The following is a 27,974-nucleotide window of genomic DNA, read 5'->3' on the forward strand; positions in this document are numbered from 1 at the left end:
TTTTCGGCATCATGCCGAACTGATCTTTCGAATTGCACAAATCTGATCCGGCTGTGATGGCTGAAGGTGTCGAACCCCGAAGATTCGCCGGGGTGGCATACTTAACCAGCCATGCTTGCTTTTCCGGTTCTAAGCCAACTGCAGGAGCTGGGCTTTGGAGGTTTGTCGGAGTGGCGTACTTAGCTAGCCACGATTGCTTCTCAGGATCGGCTCCTGATGTTCCTCCTGCCGTTCCAGAGGCCGCTGATATTGCAGCCTGGTTTGAGAGCGCCCAGGCATTGCAGTCCGGTACGTATGCGCACGCGTATCCGTGCGGGATCTCCTTGGGTGCCTCAGGTAGGAATTGGTAGTCACCAGGATCACCACCAATCTTGTAGACGACGTATGCCGATGAGTTCGGCGGCTTCGGTGCTCGCCCATGCGAACGGCTGGGGCTGGAGTGGCATCTCTCCCTTGAAAGTCCCCGTAGCTGGTCCCGACGGAGAATACCGGTGGCTCATGATTTCCTTGACGACGCGCGAGCGACACGCTCCAAGGTGTTCACCGAGGCTCTCGGAGTGGCGGTGCGGCGAATGAGCCACCATGTAGTTGATTTCCCGCCGCGGCGACCCGGGTGCGTTCTTCCGACGGGGCGGAAAGGTCCACTCCATCGAGTGCGCCTTCGGGTGTGAAACCCTTCCACCCGACGCCATGGGAGCGGGTTCGGTGGAAAGAGCCGATGAGTTCGGCTTCGAGGGTTGCCTTGATCTCGTCATGTTTCTTCTTGAGCTCATCGAGGCGGATCCTCGTACGTGACCGGAGTGTCTTCCGCCATCTCGGATGTAGATGGCGATGTTGTGGATGTCGAAGGCGGTCCCACCGGGCGTGCCGAATGTGTTGACGTCGAAACCCCCGGCGGGCGGAGACGGGCAACACGGTAGAGCCGGGAACAACTAGGGCTGCGGGCCGGCCCCGGTCCCTCGGAGCGACGGCCCGCAAAGCCTCCCGGTCGCACGCGCCGATGCCAACCGCAAGGGCGTGCCACCCGACCTATACCCGGTCGGGAAGGTGTGGATGATGCCTCGCTTAGTTTCCTGCAGGGCACACACGTAAACGTTAAATACGAGCCTCGATCGGCTCTCGGGTTATCCTGTGAATCGGCTCAAAGAGCCGATCCACCCATGATTCGGACGAGGTGTCCGAATATATGGTGGTCCCGCTTGATCAAGGTAAAGCTAATGAGATCTACGACGATTTAGGGTTTTCACCGCATAATCGGATCATCCTACTCACGATTGGGCCTCGCGCTCGCGCACGGTGACCGTAAGCCGATCCTAGACGGGGCCTAAAAACCAACACGAGGTTGATCCCCGGAACATCCTTTCTAGGGCTAGCAAACGCCACCCTACACGCCGCCGGATCCTCCAACCCTTTGTAAGGCCTAACTATTGCGGATGTTAAACTAATCCTTGATGAAACAAGGAGCAACCGTAACGGATCAGATCTACTAAACTATGATCAAGCGGGTGCCGCCCCTACACCTAAGATAGGTGTAAGGGCGGCTAGACATGCAAGGGTTGCACTACGACAAAGCATATGATACGAAGAACAATGCTAACCCTAACATATCTAAGATAACTACGTTGCTCGCCATAAAAAAGGCTTCAGTACGAGCAACGCATGAACAACGTGGGCAGGCTTGTGCTGCCTAGATCGCAAGATGCGATCTAGGCAGCATGGTGCTTACCGGTAGAAACCCTCGAGACGAAGGAGTTGGCGATGCGCCGAGATTTGTTTGTGGTTGAACGTTGGTTGTTTATTCCATAAACCCTAGATACATATTTATAGTCCAGCGGACTTTCTAACGTGGGAATAATCCCACCGTGCACGAGTAAGATTCTAACTTCTAAACTAAGATGCGATCTAATATGTTACAGATACACGGGCAATTAAGCCCAACTTGGTATAAAAGGCCGATTCACGTATTTCTTCTATATATATATTCTTCAAGTCCATCTTGGTCGCGGCCCACCTCTGACTCGGTCAAATTCTGGTGATAACAAAAACTTCAAACATGTTCTCATGCATAGTAATAATCTAGTTTACACAACTATAACTGCAAAGTTACCACTATGAAAAAATGCCATTAGAATTTTTTCTTTCTAAAAAATATGTTTAATTCATCTTACAATCCCTTGTATGCCATTGTGAACCATGAAAATATCGAATAAAATACCCATATATCTCTAGTGAATTTCGTTTAGGTTTCGCCTCTGTTTTGCAGAAAAATATTTTCTACTCACTCTAAGGCTTTGTTTGGTACGGTATTAAATTTTCTCGGGGTTAGTGGGGGATAATCCCCTAGGGGATTGGGTGAAATCCCTAACTTCACACAACCCCCTTAAATTTTTTACGAGGGAGTAGCAATTTCATTTCATGTTGATTTTGGAAATGGACATGGACTATAACAAGATTTCCATCTAATAGAGCATTATTTGGCATATCGCCTCCTTGTTAAATATTCCTAATGTTTCTTAATGTTCATTTCAGGTTGCATAAAACCGAAACTTGCAGCTGATGTGATCAATTAGGACGCTTATAGAGTGATTAATGGTCCGAGACGTTTGGTGTCAAGCCCTTGTTTCGAGAAAACATGGAGTTTGTTTTGCCGTGACTCCTTCTAGGAGAAATTGCAGTTCGTTGCTCTAGAATTAATCGATTGAATCAGAATGTAATGGCCATGACATAACACCATCTATGCTATGTTTAACTGCAAGACGTTGGAAGCTTGTTTAGATGTCACGCTTATATTTTGTTGATTGACACGGTAGGTAAAGTTTTTTTTTTTAAAAAATACATGCAGGCATTATAATCCCAAATGGATGGTATAGTATCTTGTATACACGGCTAGTAATTAAGACACCAAATGTGGAACATAGTTCACTCAAGTTATATGTCAAATTGATTCACTTTGATATTTTCATTTATCAGGGACATACTGGAGATGGTAGCTTCCTCCTATGCTCATAGGTTTCTAGGTCGCACTTGTCAGGGTTAAGAAGAAGGCTAGGACGGGTGGAAGGACGACCATGAACTCAAATATTTATAAGTAGGAAATATATATACATGCCATGTTTTACACTTTTGTTGGGAGGATAGATGATATAGGAGTAAACACAATATGGGGAAACATGCCCTTTTTTTTTACCTTGAATACCATATGACGATAATATTGTTGAGGTGTCTTGGCTTTATGTTTATCTTGTTGGTTTGAATACATTTATGAGGATTCTTTGCTTTTTTGTGTCCGCACCCGAGGGATTTCACATTTATATTAAAAAGGTCATGTTCACCAAAGAAATACAACATTTAAATTTTCATATACTCCGTACATCTCGTTTTTTAAGATGTCTGCCATGCTTAGAATTAGTATTCAAAACTGAAAATTCATGAATTTTGTTTATTTTGTAGATTAAGCATTTCATGATGTTGTCACTCCTTATTTTTCCTTTTGCCTATTTTTGTTTATTTTTCTTGCGAATTTCTGGATCCAAAATGAAAAGAAGTGCATCACGCATGACAATATGAGCAATATTGAAACATGTCCAGGCTTGGGGTACGTCTTCTTTGAGGGAAGGCGGGCAGAAACCGCATCGCAAAGCTTCCCCTTCCCGTCGGCGCGCCGGCGATGAGCTCCCCCTCCGACCCCGGCCACCTTCCAGCTCCCACTCCTCCACCAGATCCTCTTCCCCCCGCCTCAGTATCAGGCTCAAGCTCAAGCGCAGCCACTCACAAGGCCTCCGCGCCAAAACCTAAATCCCCAATCACCACCGCGCCATCACCATCACCACCAAAACCAAAACCAAAGCCCCCCTCCAGAAATGCCGCCGCAATTCCGGTTACGGCAGCTACCGTCTCCCGTAGCTCCCCTGCGGCGACCAGCGGCGCAACCTCCGCCCGCCCGGAGGACTACACGCCGCGGATGGACATGGAGTTCGATTCGGAGCAGCAGGCGTACGAGTTCTACCGCCACTACGCCTTCAAGGTCGGCTTCAACGTCCGGAAGCGCTACACCAACAAGAGCAGGAAGACCGGCGAGGTCACCTCCTGCAAGCTAGCCTGCTCCCGCGAGGGACACAAGCAGCAGCATTCCAGCGCCGCCACCAAGCCCCACAACGGCGCCGCCATTTTCTTGACTGAATCCCGCACCGGCTGCAACGCCCACCTCACCGTCCGCCGCAACAATCCCGGCGACAGGTTCCAGGTCAACGCTTTCCAGCCGCGCCACAACCACCCGCTCTTCGCCCCGCCCCGCGGCGTGCCCAGTCCTTTCCACTTCCATGATGCCCCTGTTCCACCACCTGATTTTCCTAACGGTGATGCCGGCGCGTGTCCCGTCGGTGAAGGGCCACTGCGGACTAGGCGGCAGTGGGAGATGAAGTACGGAGAGGCCGCCGCCCTGCTGAACCACCTCCAGCAGCAGTCTCTGGCCGACCCGGCGTTCCACCATGCCGTGCAGCTGGACGTCGAGGACAAAGTAGCGAATGTTTTCTGGGTCGACGCGAGGATGGTCATCGACTACGGCCAGTTCGGCGATGTCGTCGCCTTCGACGTCGTTTCTAGGAACAGCATCAGCCTCCGTCATCTCGCCTCGTTCGTCGGCTGCAACAACTTCGGTGAGCCTGTGGTCTTTGGACTGGCGCTCATGTACGACGAGACCTGCGAGTCGTTCCAGTGGCTGTTCCAGAGGTTCCTGCACGCAATGTCTCGACAAGCGCCAATGACTTTCTTCTCGCATCAGGACGCGGTCATAGCAAAGGCCCTGTCAGTAGTGATGCCTAGTACGAGCCATGTTATATGCACGTCGCACATTAAGCACGGCGCAACCTGGAATGTTAATCATCTTGCTAAGGGTCACTGCGATTTCATCAACGAGTTTAAGGCGTGCATCAGCGAGTATGATGAGGAGGCGAAGTTTCTGGCAGCTTGGGATGCTATGATCAGTAAGTATGACCTTCGTGGTAACGTATGGTTGCAGAAGTTATTTGAAGAGAAACAGAAGTGGGCTAGGCCCTATGCAAAAGGGATCTTCACAGCTGGGATGAAAGGCACACAATTGAACGAGCGCCTGAATTCTGACGTGCGGGATCATTTGAAAGCCGAGGTGGATATTGTTCTGTTCTTGAAGCATCTTCAGAAGGTGATCAACGACAGGCGCTACAAAGAACTGGAGGTTGAGTACAACTCGAGGTTGAAGTTGCCTTACTTCAAAATTAGAGCTCCTGTTCTGACACAAGCTTCCGAGGTCTATACCAGTGTGATATTTCAGTTTCTACAGGAAGAATTTGAGGAGTTCCAGTCAGCTTACATTGTGAACCGTGATGAAAGTGGCCCGTGTCGCGAGTATGTTGTCTCGATTGTTGAAAAAGAGGAACGGTATACAGTTTATGGGAACTCTACGGAGCAGACTGTTTCATGCTCATGTAGGAAGTTTGAGACAATCGGCTTCTTGTGTAGCCATGCTCTAAAAATTCTAGATGCTATGGATATAAAGTATATACCGGATAGATACATCATGAAGCGGTGGACCAAATACGCAAGGTGTTTGAACTCACCAGAGGTTCTAGGGCAAGAAGTTCAAGTAGAGAAATCACTGGAAATTTCTAATCGCTATCAGTACATGTGCCCGAAGTATGTTAGGCTTGTTTCCCGGGCATCAGAATGCGAGGAATCCTGCAGAGTGCTAGACCAGTTTTGGGGAGAACTTAGTGATAAAGTTGAAGAAATCCTACAGAAACAAACCAGCATTGGCACATCTGTGAGACAGCCTGATGTTCAGAGTCTTAAGATAGCCTTATCTTCTATCACAAAAGGCGCTGAATCAGAAAATGTCCTGGACAAATCAAGCAGCACAGCAGCAAAAGTATTAAAGAGGAAAGACCAGAAAAGTAAAAATCATCCGAGAAATTGCATTGAAAAAGGTCTGAGGAAGAAGCAGAAAGTGCACTCAGAAGAACCTACAGTGCAGTATGCTTTTTTAGATGCTTCTGCACAATCTGGAAATGCTATGTTTCAGGTAAACTCGCTATTTTCTTCATTGTGGTTGAGCTATCGACACCATCTTAACCATGCAAGTTTGAACATATGCCTCATATTAATTATGGACTACTACCATTCAGAATCATCATGTAAAATATTCATTGGCCACACACAGCATATTATTATTATATAAAAATCTCTGCTGTCCTTGGATTCTCTCATGAACACATGGTACGCTGCAGAGAAAGTGTGAATAAATTCATGCCATGCATCTTATAAGCACCCCTGGTGCCAGGACATGCAGTACTAGAGTTTGCATTATTACTTTTAAGTTCTAGGAAGCTATTGCATGCATAGCAGGATTTAAAATTTATGTTTACAGCATTGATTTATAGCTTACTAAAATATTAGGTGTACTGGACCAAAAATATCAGATTCCATACTCTGCACTGTTAGTGCTTGTTAGTGTCATACGTATCCTAACATTTGCAACATGCAGGACTTGGAGGCTCCTCCTAACATGTCCCAAATGGGTAGCCAAACTCCATCTTATAAAGCTTACATGGTATGAATTTATGATCTATTAAGTGCTTCCCTGCAATATTTTTGTCCTTTGGTCATGCTGTATCAAATATTTATCTACTCCCCTTCGATCCAGGGGACTGGCCTTTCAAGTCCTATGGGGACAATCAACTATGAAGAGATGCACTCTGGCGCAAGTCCAGCATTCTCTCTGGTATTAAGATTACTTTGTAATATTGAACTCATCACCCCAATTTCTGGCCAGCGTAATGATTATTAAAATTTTACTCCTGCAGTTGTTGCCTTCTCAGGAACTAGACTTTGTCGCCTGTCACACTTCTCAGGTGTCAAGTGACAGCCAGCACAACCAGGTAAGATGATTGTACACATGCCTAAAAAATGATAGCATGATAGTATGTGGTTAGTGTAAAGATTTATTGTATTTTGTCTTTGGTCAGTTTTGTGGCCTCTTTATCTGACAATAAGCTCTTAAGCGCAAATAAGCCGAGTTCACCAATCTGCGTTCTTCATCTGTAGGGGTTGTAGAAATCAGTGTCTACTTGAAGACTCTTGTGCTTCTCTCTCTGGAGCACGATCTATGGGATATGTGGGCTCTTTGTGGTAAACTGAATGATTCTCATGGCTTACGATGTCTACACGTCATCATCAACTCTATATGACAATGATAATCCGCACAGGTGGGCTTATATATTTTGTATGCCGCATTTCACTTGCCACCGTAGTCCTCTCTAGTTACTAGCAACCTAGTCACTTCGGTTTATTTTAGTTTACAAGTTGGTATTTGGAGCTTTGTTATATATTTGTTGTGCATGTGCACTTTAGCCTGCAAGTGGGCATACCCATGGGTGCCCACCAACTGCCTACTTGTATCCATTTAATTTAAACGGGATGCCACTTTGTCTCCGCATAATACGCTAGTGCTAAGTGGCGTCCGACGTTTATACCCGCCAGCATCGTCAGTCAAAGAAAAGCTAGCGGCCAGCGCTCCATCAGACTAGCAGGTAGGCATCCCATCAATTGGCCTTGAGTAGTACTGAAAGAGCATGAATGATGTACTGGCATTCTAATTTCTCATCATACAAACTAATTGCACGAACGAGGTACTATGATTTAACTCCCATCTTAAGCATGCCATAAAATTAATACATGAATAAGTTATATGGCATTGTGCTTCCTTGTCAAGAGCTACAATTTCTCCAATCATGACAACAAATAATACAAATATCAAGAAAACTGATTGCAAACATCAGAATTGATCTTGCAAACCAAATAATTTGTTGAAGTTTCTTGTTTGTTCATGAGATTGCTCAACGTCGAATTACGTGGAATTTCTCGGTCTTATTTTCGTCCAAACATGTAGATTGATCTCTGTTGAAACTTCAAGAACAGCATGTACGTGGTTCAGTTCAGAATCACAAAATCAGTGTTATATAGATGCACAGTACAAGTGTAAGAAAATAGCAGGTGAACTATGAACAAGACGACAACATGCAAAGCATATTAGTGTTATATAGATGCACAGTAGCTCAAAACTACTGATCACAACCAAATGGTGCAATCAGAGCGGGCCCATAAATCACTTGCCTTGTATTTTTAACATAATGTCAAATACTGATACATAAGTGGTCAAGCAACAGGACTGACCGACAGCACATACACACAAAAACATCTATAGTCTTAAAGTGAAGAATGCAATAACTTCATTGCATTTTCAGGTTGGATGTATGGTCTGCAGCTAATCCTAACTAACAGCCTCAGCTCTTTCACAAAATTGCGTTAGTAATCATCTATGAAATTAGTAGCACTCTTTACTCTTAGAAGCGCACAAAATTGCAAATGATATGATATCTTATAAACAGGTCCTAAAAACTGATGTGATCATGATATGATTCATTATATGGGTGAACAATTTTTTCCCTTGTGATCATGATAAGTGTGGATTTATTCAATGATGTATCATTTAAGTGTGAAAAATATCAATGCAAAATTTAAGTATTCTGGGCTGCATAAAAATGACAAAATCTAAAAATCTTTATAGATTTGATATGTGCACCATTCACTCTACTTAGGTGCACAATTTTGTCATTTTTGTGTAGCGTAGAATACAAAGTAATTGGCCGTGACATTTTGCATTCTTGTAAGATATGTTATTGACCACATACCGTATTCTCTGCTTTGAGTACTAAAAACAAGTTTTTCTTCTTCCTTTTAAGCATCCTTTCGTTGAGATACTCTGTGCATCCATCTTTTGCACTTCGATTGTTTATCCTTTTCCTTTTTGAATAAAGTATGCTGCTTTCACTGCGAGTTTCTAGGGAAAAAATTGTTCACCCATATTATGAATCAGATCATGGACGTTTCGATGACTTTGTTGCCAAATTTAAAACTACAAATGATATTATGGTCTAATAGCTTGTCCCTTGTGATCATTTCCACAAGTATTCTCTGATAACAGTATTGCTTCACATCAAATTTGAAGGTTGGAGAAAATTTCCAAGATCACATGCCAGCCAGAATACGCATATATAACTAAAGAACACTCTCTCGAGTTCACTAGTATCAAAACTTTGGATAGAGATTCTTACCAAAAGCATCAGAACTCTGTCGGTTCGATGTTTTAGCATAACCATAACACTGTAAATCTTTCCAACAAACATGCTATAAAATCATCACCCATCTGACAAAATTTGGCACAATAGAGATGCAGGCGGTCAGATTCCCAACAATGAGGAATGAATAAACAACAATGTTAGGGACAAGATGGAATTTTAGCAAGAGGAGAGGGAACAAGATTATATACCTTCTTTCGGCTCTTCAGCAGTGAACTAAGGACCTGGCTAGCAATCTGCTCCTCCCTGCGGACCTCGCCGGATGCGGGTGGGTCTCCATGGACCTCGCCAGACGGGCTGGAGGCGGTTGGAGAAGGGGAATGGAGGGGGGTGGGGGAGCTCCTCCATTGATGGCGCCTGCCGCCATCGCTATGGATGGAAGTCTCGATGTGGTGGCGTGGCGGCCATTGCGGGCGCACCGTGAGAGTCCCGTGAGTTTTCTGTGATGCCCATGGGTGTCCATTTAAGCAAATTAAGTGGGATGGGCTGGCGGCGCCGTGGGCAGCTGGTATAGATCTGTTCCGAAACCTTTCCTTCTTTAGTTTTCGGATTTCAGTTTTGCAAGACTGATTTGATGTGTTCTACCTACTCTTAACCTTTTGCTCTTCGAATTCTTCATCGAAATACACCCATGAGATCACCTGATAACAATTTTGTCTTCGAGTCTTTCACAATCGCTGTGGCTGATGAGCACATATGTACTGTTGCTGCTACTGCTGGAAGGTAGTAGATGGTTTATGCAAAAGAAAGCTGATTTTGGTAGGTAGTGCAATTTTCCTCATGCCCATGAATTACTAAACCAAGTTACAATGAGAACTTGAAAAGATTCTCGTGTCCCCATCTGATGAGCATTGGATGCATATGGCTTTGCTTTTGATTTTGCGCCAGCAAGGAAATAAACAGGACCAGAAGGAGTGAAGCACCAACAAGAAATAGTTTTCTAGCTTATAAGCTTCTACACCGTAGGAAGAGCAAAAATAACCAAGTATTTCTTTGAGCTAAGCTGATCCTTCAATCTGCGGGAAGGAAGGAAGAGTTTAGAAGAGCCCTAGGAATCACATGGTCAAACAGCCTTAGCTAAGTAGCTAAGCATCTGCGCCATTCAGTACTTGGAATATATAGATGTAGCGTTCGGTGGCCTTGGCCTTGGCCTGCATTATTTGAAGATGTTGAATGATGCTGATGCGCTGCGATCTAAGTGGCTATAGGAGGCGCACACTTCTGACTCGCTACCATGGGCACAAGTGGGCTTGGCAGTTTCCATTGAAGCAAGAGTGATCTTCATGCATGGCCTGGATCTTGATTGAGCTTAAGATTGGCAAGTCGACTCTGTTTGGCAAGGCCCGTGGATAGATGGGCAGAGAGTAAAACAAATTGCACCTGATCTGTGTGCTTTTGTCAAACCAGCAGCGCGACGGGATAGAACGGTGATGGACGAAGGATCTTTTGGAGTATCTCTCCGTCCCTGCTCTCTTGCAATTCCTGACTCTATGGAGAGCAATTGAAGCCACCCCTCCACTCGAACAGGGATTTGACAAGTGGATTTTTGGAAATGGACTGCGTCCGGATGCCATTCTTGCAGTTCTGCATACAAAATCGCCTTTGAAGGAAGACTGTGGCTGGTCATCTCTGGTTTGGAAACCATGGGTTCCTCTGAAATTCAAGTTCTTTGCTTAGTTTGCACGAAGAAATCACTGCTGGACATCAGATTGTTTAGCGAGGCATGGCCTCCCGCACCAACCAGCCTGTCCTCTTTGCACCCAAGCCATGGAGGATATTGAACACCTACTGATTCAGTGCCCCTTGGCGTGAGAAGTTTGGTTCTACATGCTGGGTTGGATCGGGTGTCAACACTTCATGCCGGTGGTGAGTGACAGCCTTCTTGAGTGGTGGTCCAATTGCCAACAGAGATTCCCGCGAACCTCTGCTCATGCTACAACTCAGTGTTACTCTGCACGTTGCGCTTAATTTGGTTGGAACGAAATAGCAGTGTGTTTGGCTTGTAAATGAAAAGATAAAGGTTATGTGTAGGGACTGGCAACTTGTAGGTGGAGGTGGGTTAGTAAGAGTTATTCCTGAAGAGTGCTAGGGGTGGAGTTCAGCCGGTACCGCTTGTGGCGCCGATGATTTGTGAAACAACTCTCTTCTACCTTAATATATAGGCACGCAGACCTCCTGAGAGTTCTCGGAAGAAAAAATAGATGTATGTTTTCTTTTGTTGTTAAGATGTGCCATTGGATAGTTTCCCTAACTATTGAAAATGCCTTAATGTGCAGGCAAGTGGTGGATTGATTCAGATTTCAGCTAGGGATGACTTTGACTATAGCTAGGGCCTGTGACAGGTACATTACATATGCTTTGGAAATCTTTGTCCGTCAATAATTAATTGTGAGTTCTCTTTGTTAGATGCTTGTAAAATTGATCACAGGAAAGTATGATCACTTCGCCATCGGAAGCAATTTGTGATGCCGAGGCAATGATCTTGTAGAGGATTTCAGCTAGCTGTGAGGGGATAATTGTTTCTGGATGAAGAAGGAAAATGGACTCCTATGTTTTCAAGCAAATGGAGATGACGTGTACGTTTGTGATCTTGCATGCACTGTCCACATGGATGGTACGCCTGAGCACAGACAACATTATAATGCCATTACCTTTTGACAGCTGGAAGGGTTCACCAAATGGAGGCCCAGAAATTTAGTTACGAACTTACGATTGTGTTCTCTTGAGTATGGCATGGTGATATTAGCGTGGAACCATACATAAAAGAATCTACGTGAAAGTATCATGCTAAGAAAAATTAAAGTTGCACGTGTAAATTAAAAATTAAAGTGAACTAAAGGGCACGTTTGTTCAACTGTTTATATAAATTAATAAGTGAACTAGGAAACTAGTTTTTTTTCTTCAGAAATGGGAGTATCGTCCCTGCCTTTGCATCAATTGATGAGGAAACTAGTTGGTAAACATCCTTTTTCTTGTGAGAACATATTGAATATAGTTTGGATCATTGAACATATATTGATACATAGCCTATACTTATCAATCAGACCAGGATTCAGTTTCTCGAAGTAAGAAATGAAACGGTGCTTATCATTAAGACTAGCCACAATTGGGAGTATCATAAGTAGTATCATGCATGCAATGTTGGCAAAAATCTGATGTGGCGCACCAATTAATGAGCTGAGAGATGAGAGTGGTATTATAATATGATACCGTATCATTGCACATAAAACTAAAAAACTTAATGGCAAACACATCATATACACAAATTTGCATTGAGATTCTACAAAACATTAAATATAATGATACTATGATACTCCCTCCGTCCCAAAATATAAGGCGTCTAAGGATTAGTTAAAAGTCAATGTTTTTTAAAGTTTAACCAAATTTATACACAAAAATATAAATATTTACAATACTAAATCATTATCAATAGATTCACCCTAAAGTATATTTTTTAATATGTCAATTTGATATTGTAGATGTAAATATTTTGTTCTAAATATTTGATCAAAGTTTGTAAGGTTTGACTTTTGACCAATTCCTAGACGCCTTACATTTTGGGACGGAGGGAGTACTATCTTATGATACTATGCATTGTGAGGGTAGTATCATAAACTTGTATCATATGCATGACACTAGTGTATGATACTTCCCATTGTGATTAGTCTAAAGCATTTGGTAAAAAACAAGAACCTTGAATTCCGATTTCCGGAGAGTCTTCAACATAAATCGGATGCTTCCACTCTTTCCAGGGGATGATGGCTCCCTGGGAACATCACTTGAACAAATGGAGATCATATATCGTCAGCTGTAGGTATCAATCTCGAGAATGAATCTCTCTCGAATCAATTTCTGCTATCAAATGCGAACAAGAAATTGTTCCTGCTATGTCGTGAAATAGGAAACAATATGGCAAGCTATATCGATAGCATTGCGGAATAAGATTCAGGGAGATTGCAACACGGTATGGTGATCAAATTTCAGTTGCAACTGATTCACTGAGCGAATCTAACGGTCGGAAGCATTTTGCTTAACTGCATCTCCACTTGCAATCTAACTGACAAATCATATGCATGAACCACGATGCAATCAGACGGTGTAGGAATTGGATGAGCACTAACCTAGTTCATAGCTAGGAAAACGGAAAACCGAATACTTAAGCCGTTGAACTTCTCAAGATTACTTCATGACATCCTTCCAGTTAAAAGACCCTACTATATCAAGAGAGGAACATATGCTGCACTCTATATTAATACTAAATTAAAAACGATACATGAACGCTACAAAAACCATTGGACGTCAGTCCTTGCACTTAAAATCTGCAAACACGATGTGAAGGAGCAAGCCATGCTCCATTTTTTGGGGATGTTCATCAAGAAACTAGCCCTGGCCGTTCGGCCGGGCCGCGTCGTTTCAGCGCCCCAATAACCGCGCAAAATATACATGGACCTCATCACAGTATCACACACATCCCTATCCTGCGCGCGCATGTTCGCACCGCACGTACGTACGCGGTAGCTTTCACCAGAACCAGAACCAGACTTTTCTTTTCTTTTGTTCCCCGGGAGGTGGAAGCTACGCGCGGTTGAACCATCAGCCAGCCCAGCCGAACCTTGTCGGCGACTCGGCGCCGTCCCTGCCACCGCCACGACCGCGACTCCTTCCCATCTCTGTTCACTTCTTCCACAGCGCGTCGTCAACTCTGCTGTCGGTCGCGCACTGAGCACTCGTGTGCGCGAAATGCTCGTAAAATTTGCTCCTGGGAACTCGATTGGAAACCACGGAAATGCAGACGGCGGCGGCCTACCTAGTGCGAGGCCGATGCGCAACTAGTCGGGACCTACCTAGAAGTAGAAGGCTAGGGGGAGACATGAGTGAAGAAAGCAAGAAGCTAACCGGTAGCTTCCATCCAACAATCCCTACCTCCTGAGGAGCACAGCAGCGGCGACCTAACGCAGAGAAGGTGGCCTATGTCGGGCTCGTGACTCGTGAGGGCATCTCCAGCGGCGCGACGCATTTTAGTGTCCGCGCGCGTCCGTTTGCGTCGCGCAGCGGACGTTGAAATGACTGTTTTCGTCCGCGTGTCCATTTGCGTCTGGGGTTGGCTCCAGCGGCCCGACGCATTTTTTTTTCTCTTTTTCATTTCAACATACTTCCAAATATTACAAATTGGAAGATTATTTTACACAAACGAATACATAGTTTGGAACATGGTTTACACAAACTAATACATAGTTTGCACCATGGTGGACACAAATATAAATATTTTAAAAATAGAAACCAGTTGTGTTGATTTCCGTATGTTCGCTGCCAAGAAAGAATATTCGAGGGCACACCCAGTCACCCAAACTGGAAAATCCAGCGGGAGGATTGACGGTGCCCTTGTTGGTTCTACCGATGACGAACAGACATAAACCTTCCACTACTGGCTTCGTCTGGCCCGTAGCCAGATTCGCTGCGAAGAAAGAACACTCTACGTTCTAACTATCGGAGTCCGACTCGGATTCGTCGGTGTGGTAGTGCCTGCGGCAGGCCGTGTCGTCGAAGACCTTGATGACCATCTCACCGTCTCCCTCGTAGAGGAGGTGAGCCGGCAGCCGGGCTCGAGCGCCGAAGTCACGGGCGAACTTGCCCCGCCCGGTGTGCAAGTACATCTTGCCCTCGCCCATCGAACGGGACCTCCACGGCCCGGCGGCGTAGTTGCGGCCGGCCTCCCGTAGCCGCAAATGCGCCGGCTCGACGTCGTCGACGAACTCGGCGAACTTGTCCGGGAGACGCTTGATGCCGAGCGGGTCGTCGTCGATGCGGAGGAGGAACTCGGAGCGGCGTCCCTCCACGTCGGAGGAAGACGAAGAGGGCGCAGCGACGGCGAGCGTGGGGCCGTAGGCTGCTCCACCACGGCGGCCCTCGCCCGGTCCCCGGGCCGTCCAGGGCCGCGGCCTCGACCGCCTCGCCGGCCACCGGGACCCGCCATGGTCTTCCTCGCGGGGCCGGGCCGCGTCGCAGGAACACCTAGGCGGCGGAACGCTGGAGCTTTGTGGCGGCTAGGGTTTCTATGGAGGAGTGGATGAGGTAGAAGAAGGCGCGGCCCCTTTATATAGGCCGGAGGCATGCGGTGGCCGCGGGACGCGTGGCGACGCCATTAACGTGGTTGGCGGAGGTGGGCTGCGGCCGCTCGGCAGCCGAGGCATCGCCATTAACGTGGCGCAGACTGCCGAAGCGACGCAGCGGCGCGTTTGAGAAGACGCATCGACGCAGGGTCGCTGCCATGCGGGCCCGACGAAACGTCCGCCGGATACGAGCGGACACTTTCGGCGTCCGCGCAGTGTCCGCGGAGACGCATCCGAGGCGCATATTTGGGCCAGGTTTGCGTCTCCGCGGACGGCCCGGTCACTTTGCGTCGCCTCGCTGGAGAGGGTGCCAGACGCATTTCCGGTCACGGCGAACGAAAACGACCATTTGCGTCGCGCCGCTTGAGATGCCCTGAGGCCACAAAATCAAACCTCAAGCTGGCTCACTGAAACGTACATCAAAGGTGTACATTTAGGTTAGCCCGCAGATAGACCAGTGGTCCGTGTTCTTCTTTGACCCAGTTGAAGTGGAGGTATATTTAGCGGGACACCCCATTCGATTCGTGCTGTTAATAATTTTGCATATATGTTTCCATTTAGCTTATTTTGGCTATTTTAACATAATACAAAAGTAAAAAACTACGGTCAAATAAATTAAAATAGTTTACCATCAAATAAACAACAACGGTATTACCATTGGACTTTGGCACATACGTCAGGGTTAGGGTTAGGGTAACATCAATATTACCGCCACACACGTCATCCAAAAATGTGTTGATGAAATGATTGTAGGAAACCTCGACCGGGCTACTGCCCATCTATGTACAACATAAGAACAATGGTCATATCGTGGTCTCTAGATCAATGTCTATGCCGGCGCAAGTCGGCATCAAAATAGAGGCCGAGTTCGTACCTCAATTTCGTCCGTGCAAATGGCCGAATAGGTTCTGGGCGCTGCGGTTCGCTTGCGCGCCTGAGCCTAAGACCGGCGAAGTCGAGTTGTTCTGTTGTACCCTAGAGGAACAACAGCAAAAGGCAACCTACCCCTAGTGATAGCGTGGACTGATGTGGCGGTGGCAACTGGAAGGAAGACACGGGACGAAGGCGGGGACAGCTGCAGGTATCGAGCACCTCCGGCGGCGGCAAGTGCATACAAACAACGCCGGCAAGAGGACTGGCCTCCGGCAAGCATCGGCCAAAGCAGGCGGGTTCATCATCGACAACGAACGTCGTAGGCGGTGGCGGAGAGAAAAGGGGTCAATTCGGAGATGGGCTGGTTTGTGTCACTAACGAAACGGTGGTTCGAAAAGGACAAAAGAAGGAGCTATATACACCATTTTTCAGCCTAATTTTGGGTTGAAAATAGGATGTTGCCGAGACGATTGATCCGTTTGAATCGCGCCGCTAAGCCGGTGCACCCTATCCGCCGCCTAGGTATGTTTGCATTGTCCCGCTCGAACGGTAGCCTTTCGTATCGTCGGTGGGCTACACCGTACGTTCGCTTGGCAAACTCTCACCTCTACTCCAGATCGACCGGGGCTGAGACACTCTTAGCAATTACTACTGTAACTGGGAATATGTCAATTATTTTTGGTCAAATCCACTAAGCTGGTCGCTGAAAGTCGGATCCGAAAGCTATGCGGTCGACCGATGAGCTAGCCAAACCAAACCTGTCGTTGGGCACCGCCACGGCCGGTCATACCCCTCTATCCCTCTCGCTCTCGCAATTGCAAATCGTGCGCGTCAACAGTCAACTTAAAGCTAGACGGAGTATTTTATATGCACGTTAAGGCAGTCGGAACCCAGGAAGCCCACGCACAATCCAGGACGTGGTTGACAGGAAGAAAGCGAGAAGGAACGTCCCATTTCCTTTTTGTCGGAAACAAGGCTACACAGAATTTGACCTTTCGCAAGCAAACCAGTTCCTTTGTCCGCCTCTTCCAGTTGTAAACTGGCCAATCGACAGTCAGCCGTAGGCGTGTGTACTCCTAGTTAGTGCGGAAGTTTCTTTTTATTAAATAAGCAAATAATAACAAATTTTAATTCGAATAAAACGTAAGGAAATCATAATCATAAAAATAATAACTAAATCAATCATGCAGACTAACAGAATAGTTGAACAAATTATATCTAAACATGATAAACCGACCACATTCACTCCAAACACTAGAACAAAAAGCTATATGTATAGATCTGAAAGAGAGAAGATAGGGTTACATACAGTGCAACTTGAGCCGCGGCTTCGTCTCGGTGTTGTCGCCCATATCGCCGAAGAGGTTGTCAATGTCCAGGTAGAAGTTGTCATCGGAGGACGTGATGATGCCATTAGTCGCACCCTAGCGCTCCCCAAAAAATCTGATCACCCCTCACCCGTACAGGTCTACGAGAGGCAGGGATCCGTCCTTCGATGTACACCGAAATACGTGAGTGGGTAGATTCTGGAGGCATGTAATTTCATGTAGTGTTCCAGTTAGGGTTCACGTTTGAGGGTATATGGTGCAGGCTGAGTAGGTCGTGAGTGTGTAGCCCACGTCCAAATCAACACAAGCTCACAACCTAGAAACCTATAAACAACTCATAACGCGTTCGTTAATGACTCATAACGCGTTTAACGAACGTGTAATTTCCTGAATAGTAAAAATATAAACAACATGTGTGTGTATGATCTCGGCTCATTCCTGCGCCATGATGAGGCGGATGGCGAAGAACGAGGATTGCACAAGTGATTCTTCCTTTCTCACACCCTAGTGAAAGTAGAAAAAAGCTCACCTTATAAACTGCCAAACTATCTCCTAACTAGCAATAATGTAGAACTAAACTTTAAACCCAGCTAGGGTAGAATAATTGGGGCAACGGGAATTTCCAAATTTTTATTCGCTATGAGCCTACAAGGCCCAGCAACAGTTTCACGAGATAGTATTATTGTGATTCACTCGATCTCTGACGCGTGCGTGCACTCCTATTCAGATTTCGTGATCTTGCACTCTTTCAATACTTGCGTACGTGGATGTGGATCCGGTAATACGCTATACACAGCTTTTCTTCTTCTTATTGCGGACTGATGGAGGCTTGAGAGTTGAGACTAACCAAAACGGTGTCCTGCATGCGTTAGGGGAAGCGAGCAGGATTGTGCGTACAATAGCCACGGCAGTACACGATCGAGATGGTTGCTGCCACGGTCATGAACTACAAACAGCGACTGATGACAGGCTGTCTAGCCGCTCCGCCGCCCCGGCAGCCGGAGGCCACGAGAGAGCGCGCATCGCATAGTGCAGTTGGGCGATCGATCGTGATGTGTGCCCGATTTGCGACGTTTCTCATAATTTGCTGCCGATCTGTACGTACGGTCTATTTGGAAGGGCTGCGCGTGTGCCACTGCACGCACGTGCGACTGCTCGTCCTATGTCGGGGGGCTAGTCCAGCTCTACACGCATGGAGCGACCGGCCGGCGGGTACATGTAGCCAGGGCCCAGGGCACACCACGGACGTGAGGGCATCTCCAGCGGTCCGACACATTTCGGTGTCTGCTAGCGTCCGTTTGCGTCGCATGGTGGATGCGAGACAAACTGTTTTTATCCGCGCGTCCGTTTGCGTCTAGGGGTGGCTCCAGCGGCTCGACGCATTTCCGCGTTTGCATCAATTATGAAGTTTCCAAACAATAAAATAAAGAATTTAACGAAGTCATAGTTATTACATTCAAATTTTGAAAAGTCTACATGAAAATAAGATAGTATTCCTCTAGGCATGATCTTCATGGCCAGCCAATGTCCACTGACGCTCAATCAGATTCGTCTGCAGCTGTTTGCAGACGTTCTCGTTAGTGACTTCTACATTCATATGCAGATAGTCCTCCCAAGATAAATCCCAGGGAGTGACGCAACTATCTCACCTTGGAAGTCCCCCAGTGGTTCTCATTGCGGCCACCAGGACGCTCGTTCTCAACGATCATGTTGTGCATGATCACGCAGCATGTCATCACCTCATGCATGGTCTTCAGCGACCATGTTCTTGCCGGGTGACGGACAATTGCCCACCGAGCTTGGAGCACACCAAATCCGTGCTCCACATCTTTCATGCAAGCCTCTTGCATCTTGGCAAACCTCCTCGTCTTCTCTGAGTTTGGATTACGGACAGTCTTCACCAGTGTAGCCCAGTCAGGGTAGATGCCATTAGCAAGATAATATGGCTTGTCGTATTCATTTCCGTTGATCTCGTAGCTCACCCGGGAAGCTTTGCCTTGCATGAGCCTGTTGAAAACTGGTGATCGGTGCAACACATTGATGTCATTGTTGGAACCGGCCATGCCAAAGAATGAATGTCAAATCCATAAATCTTGAGATATGACAGCTTCAAAAATGACAGTCCGTCCCTCCTCATGCCCGTTGTACTGACCCTGCTATCCAAATGGATAGTTTTTCCACTCCCAGTGCATGCAATCTATGCTGCCAATCATTCTTGGGAACCCTCTAGACTCGTTGATAGACAGGAGCCGTCTTGTATCCTCAACAGTTGGCTCCCTACAGTAATGCTCTCCGAACACGGCAATCACGGCTCGACAAAACCTGGGGCATATTTCTGACGCCCCGTAGAATGACCAAGAACAGGTCCCCTTGACATCCTGTACCGACACCGGAACACTTTTTCACAGAGCCCCGGTGCTCCGATCCCGGGTTTGAGGTGAACTCGTGGATCATGGAGGCCGCAGTAGTTGCCAATGTCTGCGTCGACTGATCGGACTCCTCGTCGGAAGAGGAGTCAACGACTTCCGCGCGGAACTTCTCCACTATATGCCACATGTCCATCTGCGTGGGTACGAACTGTTGATCAATGGCCGCGCACAAATAGCGCCTACAAAAAGGGGAAGAAACCTACCAGCGCAATTGACCGAACAGGTCGTGGGCGGCGCGGAAGGGCGGCGGAACCGGCAACGTTTGGCCCCAAAACAGCCGGCAAATACGCGCCGGAGCCAACCGCGAGTACGGTCCTGCTCTCCCGCGCGGCGACAAGGGAGCCGACGGCGAGTACTGCGGCGCTGCGGCGGGACGGCGACGGGTGGGGTTGGGGTGGTGGCGTCGCACTAGGGCAGCAAAGAAGGGGAAAAAGAAGCAAAGCGAAGCGGTCGATTTCGCTGTCCCTGACTTGTGGGACCGGGAAAGAAATGGAGGATGCTCGGCGCGTCCGCGCCGAGCATCCGCGGAGATGCAAACCTGGCGCATATTTGGGCCAGGTTTGCGTCTCCGCGGACGGCCCGGTTATTTTGCGTCGCCCCGCTGGAGCAGGACCCAGACGCATTTCCGGTCACTGCGGACGAAAACGGTCGCTCAGCGTCCATTTACGTCGCGCCGCTGGAGGTTGCCATCGATCTCTTTGTAGTTTTTCTTTTGGCGAATTTGCTCTCTTCCTTTTCAGCGTTTTGTTTTGTGCCATCTCCCACAGTCTTCTCGTTTGTGCGAGGTGATTGGTTCCTATATGCCCGTTTACCGGCTCAAGGGAGAAGTAAATCGCAAATCGTTGGTTTGGAGGGTTTCGTGTAGCCAACCTTTTCTTAATCTCGCTAGGACAAATTCACGTTAGGATCGTGCGAAGGAGGAACGGGGGGAGCTGGTGTTTGTCGGCAAAAATCCCACGGGAGGAATTCCTTCACGTCCCACCGATTCAGGACGCATGTTTTACACCGCCCCGCCTCACCGCTAAATCTCGCGCGCAGCTCCATTTTGCTCTATTCAAGCTCTCCGTCCGGTGAAGCTTCTTCACTGAAGAGCAGGTAAGGGACGCCACCATGGAGGCCATGATCAATGAAAGGGGCAACACCGGGACCCAACATGCAACCTAAGTTGGAACATAAACAAGTTCGGTAGATATTGAAGAAAAGCAATTGTTCGATGACGAGCTCGTTCCCCAAGCCACGTGAGGGTCCAAAAGAACCGGTGGATGCACAAAACTCGAGGACGTGTGTCTCTCCGAGGCTTAGATGGAAATAGAAAAATATGCAATTTGTGGTGCCCAACAGGAGGGAGGAACATTTTGGAGGAAGATTTTCAACTACTTTCATGAGGCACAAGCACTTGGGTGATCACCAGTTTCAGAGTGATCGCAGTGAGGACTCTCTCACAGAAAGGTGGACGTTGATTCAAGAGCAATGCACCTAGTTCAACGCTTTCTATGACACGATGAAGATGTGGAAACATAGTGGCATTAGACATTTCAAACTTTGGGCCACTTCAAGGTTGCCAACCAATGAAGAGCTTCACACCGGTCCATTGTTGGATGACAATCTAGGATTTCCCCAAGTGGTAAGACCTCTATGCGTCCCAGTCCACCAACGGAGGGGCAAAATCCAATATCATCGATCTCGATGCTGCCCCGAGTGCGTCTAGTGCATCAAAGATGCCAAGAGGATGTACCAACTCCAATGTGGATGCAAAGCGCGAGGCTTCGTCGCAAGCAGGCATGGAGACGATCAAGGCACTTCTAACCGATAAGGAGGTGTCAAGTGAGAATAGACACATGAGAAAGAGTCGGAAAAAAGGTTAGGCCCTGAAGAGCTACTACGATATACAACACAAGAAGCTCAAAATTTAAGAGATCAATGCTCATAACAAGCAAAAGGAATTAGAGGCTGCCCTACTCACCGAGGAGGCAAAGATCATGGCTATCCATGTGACCGACAACATGAATCCTACTCAGCGAGCATGGTTGAAGAAGAAGAAAATCCTTGATAGAGATTTGTGATTCATTTGATCACACTTCCATTTGTGTTCCATCCTTTTTGAACTTTGAACTACCTTGTAGTGCTACTTAATTTGCTATCATTTTAGCAAAATTTGGATTATTAGCTATTTTTCTGTATAATTGGATTATCTAAAATGCGGACCAAAATGGGTAGTAGTTGAATGCACTGCCACGCGCAAACAAACATGAGCCTCCAGCCGGTCCATGGGCCACCACGAACGAACCGAAACAGACACATTCGGTGTCCAAAATGGATCGAGGCGCTAGGCATCTCTAGCGGCCCGGTAGAAACGGACAAAAAAAACTGTTTACGTTTGTGCGGACAAAAATTAGTCTGCGCCAAGCGAGTAGCCCCATGCAAAGTGACTGGACAGTTTACCGAGAGGCATTCGCGGGACTGAAATTTACACCCGAAATGGTTCGCCGCGGACATTCGCACTGATCGACAATTTGAGTCGCGGAAAAAGAATCTCCAGACCCACACTGATCTGACGGACGGTGAAATTAAGAAGAGGAATAGACAAGGCGCGCTTTACTTTGGGCCAAGCTGCCGTCGCGCTCGCTCCAGACCGACAGCGTACGGAGACTATACAGCTAGGCAGGTGAGCTAGGTCGACCGGCCGTGTCACCCATCGCTAGCTAGCTACTGCACCAGTCGATGGATGGATGGATGGAGGACCGACCGGTGGCTTTCTCGGCCACTATCATGGTGTCTCGTCTTTTCGGAAAGCAAGCGCGGTTGCTTGGCTAATGGCGACCCCCGCCGGCCCCGTGAGGCCAGGCCTTGTGATGGACCGACAGCGAGACGGGTCGACACGATCGATCGGCCCACACCACACGCCGCGTGTGACAGCTACACTAGCCTTCTCCATGAATATGCACCCATCATCAGCCATCCATGCTCGCTAGCTGGAGTAGCTGCCTTCATGTGTGCACGCTCGCTCGCACGCACGTAGCGTGGGCCACCAGGCAGGGGACAAATTAGGGACAGCCTTGATTAGTGCCGCAATTCGTCTCCATGTTCGCGTGTTTGCCCCGCCCTAATCACCTCTTGTCGCGTTGCTCTGAGCCTGATTGTTAGCTAGCATGGTTTTCGGCCTCAGCACTGCCCAGTTGAGCTAGAACGGATAAAGACATGGATTTTGCAAAATCGACAAGTTGTTTGGTAGCCTGCTTCGTCATTGTTTGCACGGGTAGAGAATCATAGGGCGCGTTTGGTTACTTGAGCCGGATTTTTACATCACTAACGCAATGAAAATAATTTCAGATCCCGTTTCAGATGGGCCACGGCGAAGATTTGGTACGTTGTTTGGTCGCCTGAGCCGAAGTTTTTTGGGCCAGCAGAAACGTAAGGCTCAGTGTGTTTGATTTCATACGAGCCTACCTTTAGCCTCATCTCTTATCCACATGGTCACCATACCTCTCACCTCCTCATCTATCACAAAAGTTCACGCTGCTGTCGCCGACCACGAAGACGAATATCACCATAACACCGTCGGTCACGCCGGTCACAAGCATGGCACGTCGCCGACCACGAAGATGAAGAGAACTATGACACTGTCGTTCACGCCGGTCACAAACACCACCATGTCACAAACCACGAAGACGAAGACCACCATGACACCGCCGGTCACAAGCAACACCACGTCGCCGACCACGAAGATGAACACCACCATAACACTGTTATTCGCGTCCATCACAAGTATCACCATGTTGTCGACCACGAAGACGAAGACCACCATGACACCGCTGATCTCGCCGGTCATATAAGAATCACCACGTCGCCGACCACGAAGACGAACATCACCATGACGCCACTACCATGGATTATCACCTCTCACTTCTCAAATACCATCACCATGTCGTCGTCCATGAAGATGGCAAGCGGGAAGTTGACCAAGAGTACTCCAAACTATACTCACACATAAATACACATTACACTATACTAGCGAGTCATTTATCTATCCGTGTATGTACACCAAAACAAAAACCTGTCAACATGAAAGTCATGCCGAATGTTGAGGTGAACCTACCCCTCAAAGAAAATTTCAAACGGTTGAGCGTATGCGACGAATTTGGCAAAATTTGCTCAAAACTTCATACACGAAATTGACAATTTACGATCAACGAAACTCGAAACCGATTGTGCGAATTGATTCATATCATTGAGACGCATCTTTTTCATGTACATCTTATTTTGATTTCGGACTATATATGTTTGTGTTGATTTGAAGAGAGAATGTATGGAGTAGTGTAAGGGAGAGTGAGCTCAAGCTTAAGCAAGAGCACTTGCACATGTTGCATCTAAAGATTCCTTTTTTGCATGTATTGCGTACGAGATTTGCCTGCATCGCTAGGAACTGCCGAACTGGGCGTTCCTCCAGGGTCTGGCCCGAGGGTGCTTTAAGAACCGTTCCATGAAACAACGCGAGTGAGCTCAGGTAACCAAATGGACTGAAATTACTGCACCGATGCGAGCCAAGGAGAGGCAAGGCAACCAAACGCGCCCATATGTAAGTTGTTTCGTTGCCTGTGCTCACCCGAGGTTGTGCCAACAACACAGCGGCGGCGCCGCCTAGTGCGCCAACAATTGTTACGAATTTGTAGTCGCTGTCCTTGGCCACGAGCAGCAGGTGGCATGCCACCTCGCCTTCACGAGAAACGCGGCCGCGCCGCCACACGCTCGCCCGAATGCACACCAGCGACATGGCCACACTGTTGCGCTCGCCCACAGTTTGCATGAATTTGCGGCCTTCGTCGCGCGTCTACGACTTCGACAACACCTACTAGACGTCGCAAGGTGGCCAGCGAGCGTCCTCTTCCTTTTCCGCTTCTGCATCTTCCTCTTCCTCGTCTTCTTCTTCAATGTCATGTACAAGTGTACAGAGCTACACATATATTTCACAACTTCCATCCACTAAATCGAAAAATTTGCAACACCAAAGTTGTGGCAAACAACAATATCAAGGTAAATTTTGAAAGGAAATTACGAACAGTTGATCGCGTGTGACAAATGTGAAGAAATTCGTCCGAAAATGCTCCAAGTTTGATCAGGAAAACGAGAAGATACAATCCACGAACTCGGTGCCGATGGACAGAACTAAACCCTATCGGCGACGCACATCTTTTTGTGTAGAACTGGTCTTGATTTGAAGGAAGCTTGTGCTAATCAATAGTGGGTAGGATGAACAAGTTTTGAGGAGAGAGAACTTAACAGTTGCATGAGAAGGTGGAACCGTGTGATCGCTCTGGCCTGCCCTGATGAAAACGATCCATTCGGACGTTCTTCTTTTGCTGGTTCTGCGACGTTTTAATGTTCATGCTTGTGTAAAAGAGGCATGCAAGCAACCAATCACCATGTTTTCCTCTAGACCTGGCCTGCCCTGATCAACTGTAGGCTACCAAACGCTTAATGTGAGTATGTGTGTACGTATGTTCTAGAACAAGGAAAAGCCAAATGCCGCGTTGTTCATTCTACATGCTCCGATCCTTCCCACAACAAACAACACTAACCGTTGTGTTATGTATTAAATAAAATAGAGTCTGTGTGTGCATATTTATAATTTGAGATTTGGACGCGTGTGTAACTATAAGATACTAACATTTCTCGCAGAAGAGGAAGGAGCTGTAACCTGTAAGCTCGTGTTGTTTGTGCAGCTACTTGTCTTCGACGCTCCGTTCCGAGTCATTTTTCTTTTTAAAAAATGGGAAGGTGGTGCATGCCAAGACAATTTGGGTGACTTTGGTTCTAGCTAGCTAGAGTTGCGCGGAGAATGGATCGTGCATTCAGATTTGCATCGCCATGATGTGATGGCTGTCGTTACTGCTCCCTCCATCCCATAAAATCATCTTAGATTTAGTTAAATTTGAATGTATCTACTTTCTCCGGTTGTATTTAATCGCGGCGGGATTAGTTCTGAACATGTACGTAGACAGTGTAGTGGCCGCGTTCGATTAAATCAGATTAGAGGTAGTAGATAACTAAATAATTTTTCCATGCATTCAATTTCGATAAATATAAGCAATTTTGATGGAGCGGACAGAGTATAATAATTGAAAAACAATGGAACGCGGCTGTTGGGTATGTCATTTGGCATGATTTAATTTGATTTTTTTCCTCTTAGAACATACACCTTCCAATGAGATGAGATGAGATCCCCAACAACAGTACTAGTAGTGTGTAGAAAAATGAGTCGGGTGTCGGCATGTAGGAAAACACCAAGCATCTCTAACAATAATAAACTAGCAGTAGTATATTTCTCACGTCAATTCCTTGTCCACAACATCATTCGACGGAGCACCACACCATTTCTTTTTGCACACACACAAGCGAGAACCCGCACCCACCGGCGATACGTGTACGTCTTCCACAGGCAGGTGGGCCCCACGCCACACATGGGCTGCCTACCCCGGAGCCCACCGACCCACCCACCTAGCCGTGCCTGGCCCGGCAAGGAATCTCCCACCACCGCCGCGACCCCCGTCCAAAACAACACCCGGGCCCACATGTTGGCCGGGCCCCGCCACTGCCCACCTGTCCGGCGGGACCCGCTGCCGCCCCGACCGCTGGACATGCGCCTACGCGCCACCATTTAAAATCCTCCCATTCCCACCCGTCTGATAGACTCCCGGCAACCACCCCTTTATAAAGGAACACAACACCAAAGGCACACCACATCTCGCCACACCAATTTCATCCTCATCTTCACATCCTTTTCCTCTTCGTTCGACCACCGGCGTTATCTCTTCCAAATCCATGGAGCTCGACTGCGCCACCGAGCTCCGCCTCGGCCCTCCAGGAAGCAGCAGCAGCAGCGCCACCAGCTGCAGCGGCGACACCAAGAGGCCGTCGGCCAAGCGCACTCTCGACGACAGCCGCAGCGAGGCCTCGGGGACCGGCCCGGCCGCCGTGGACGACGACCAGGACACCACCACACCCGCCAAGTAAGCTTCCACACACGTAGAAACACTCCTGAACCTGAAGAGATCTGTGATACTCCATGAGATGGTTAAACTGACCATGGTTAACTGTTCTCAGGGCACAAGTTGTCGGGTGGCCTCCGGTGAGGGCGTACAGGAAGAACACCTTCCAGGCGGCGGCGGCAGCCAAGAAGGCTGACCAGCTGTTCGTGAAGGTCAGCATGGATGGGGCGCCGTACCTCAGGAAGGTCGACCTCGGGCTGTACAAGGGCTACAGGGAGCTCAGAGACGCGCTGGACGTGCTCTTCACCGCCAAGCCCTTCCCCGCCTCCGGCGCCGCCGACCAGCTCGCCGTCGCCTACGAGGACAAGGACGGAGATCTCATGCTCGTCGGAGACGTGCCCTGGGAGTAAGTACCATATTTACCCCATCATCTGATCATAAGATTTTAGTTAATTCTTCAGAAACTGCTGGTTTCGTGTACATGGACAAGCGCCTAATTATGAGTTCCCTCTGCAGCATGTTCATCTCTTCCTGCAAGAAGCTGAGGATAATGAAGGGGTCCGAGGCCAGGTGATCATGATCAAGGGACAAGCTAGCAGAGGCTCTGCGACACATGGGAAAGGATCAACGATCGGGAACCATGGCTGTACAGAGAGGTTCAGCAGTGCCTGTGCTTGCATCCAAGAGGCTGAAACATCTAAGAAAAATATGTGTATATAGTCCCATCTTTTCCATCTTCTTTCAGTATGGGGAGTTTTTGTATGAGCCAAGGCCGAGAAAAGAATAAAAAGAAAAACAAGAGGAATTTGACTTGAGTTTGCTCATTTCTCTATCCAAAAGATTCTCTCTGTTTCCTGCGTGCTCATACAATGGAACTGTGGGCAGCAGTATTGTTTTGTAAGATCTGAGTGGCTACCATCCCTGCACCCATCACATTTTGATGTAGTACTAGTTTCTTTTTGGTTACTATTTCTCTCTATTGATTCCTACTGCTCTTCATCAGATCTGAAAGAAACATCTCCACAGTTTCATTTTAGATCGAATTCTGGCCGCACCAAAGTCGCTGAAAATACGGAGA

At 47.6% G+C, this 27,974-nt stretch overlaps 2 protein-coding genes across 2 annotated transcripts; both read left to right on the top strand.

Annotated features, from left to right (window-relative positions):
- The first annotated feature begins 3,667 nt into the window (after positions 1–3,667).
- LOC124672443 (protein FAR1-RELATED SEQUENCE 12-like) lies at positions 3,668–7,622 on the top strand. Its single transcript, XM_047208665.1, has 5 exons — positions 3,668–6,055; positions 6,518–6,583; positions 6,677–6,754; positions 6,837–6,911; positions 7,087–7,622. Exons 1-5 carry the CDS (start codon positions 3,668–3,670, stop codon positions 7,102–7,104), a joined length of 2,625 nt encoding a protein of 874 aa, XP_047064621.1. The 3' UTR covers positions 7,105–7,622.
- An 18,992-nt stretch (positions 7,623–26,614) lies between these two features.
- On the top strand, positions 26,615–27,720 carry LOC124673749 (auxin-responsive protein IAA24-like). Its single transcript, XM_047209790.1, has 3 exons — positions 26,615–26,917; positions 27,012–27,302; positions 27,413–27,720. The coding sequence occupies exons 1-3, from the start codon at positions 26,730–26,732 to the stop codon at positions 27,468–27,470; spliced, it is 537 nt and encodes a 178-aa protein (XP_047065746.1). The 5' UTR covers positions 26,615–26,729; the 3' UTR covers positions 27,471–27,720.
- The last annotated feature ends 254 nt before the right edge of the window (positions 27,721–27,974 follow it).

The sequence above is a fragment of the Lolium rigidum genome, chromosome 7 (assembly GCF_022539505.1).
Source record: "Lolium rigidum isolate FL_2022 chromosome 7, APGP_CSIRO_Lrig_0.1, whole genome shotgun sequence".
Classification (NCBI taxonomy): Eukaryota; Viridiplantae; Streptophyta; class Magnoliopsida; order Poales; family Poaceae; genus Lolium; species Lolium rigidum.

Excerpts from the sequence above, each read along its gene's own strand:
- LOC124673749 (XM_047209790.1), top strand. The coding sequence starts at position 26,730 with ATGGAGCTCGACTGCGCCACCGAGCTCCGCCTCGGCCCTCCAGGAAGC. Across the intron at positions 26,918-27,011 it reads GACACCACCACACCCGCCAA|GGCACAAGTTGTCGGGTGGC; the intron begins GTAAGCTTCCAC and ends AACTGTTCTCAG. Across the intron at positions 27,303-27,412 it reads GTCGGAGACGTGCCCTGGGA|CATGTTCATCTCTTCCTGCA; the intron begins GTAAGTACCATA and ends TTCCCTCTGCAG.
- LOC124672443 (XM_047208665.1), top strand. The coding sequence starts at position 3,668 with ATGAGCTCCCCCTCCGACCCCGGCCACCTTCCAGCTCCCACTCCTCCA. Across the intron at positions 6,056-6,517 it reads CTGGAAATGCTATGTTTCAG|GACTTGGAGGCTCCTCCTAA; the intron begins GTAAACTCGCTA and ends TGCAACATGCAG. Across the intron at positions 6,755-6,836 it reads CAAGTCCAGCATTCTCTCTG|TTGTTGCCTTCTCAGGAACT; the intron begins GTATTAAGATTA and ends TTACTCCTGCAG.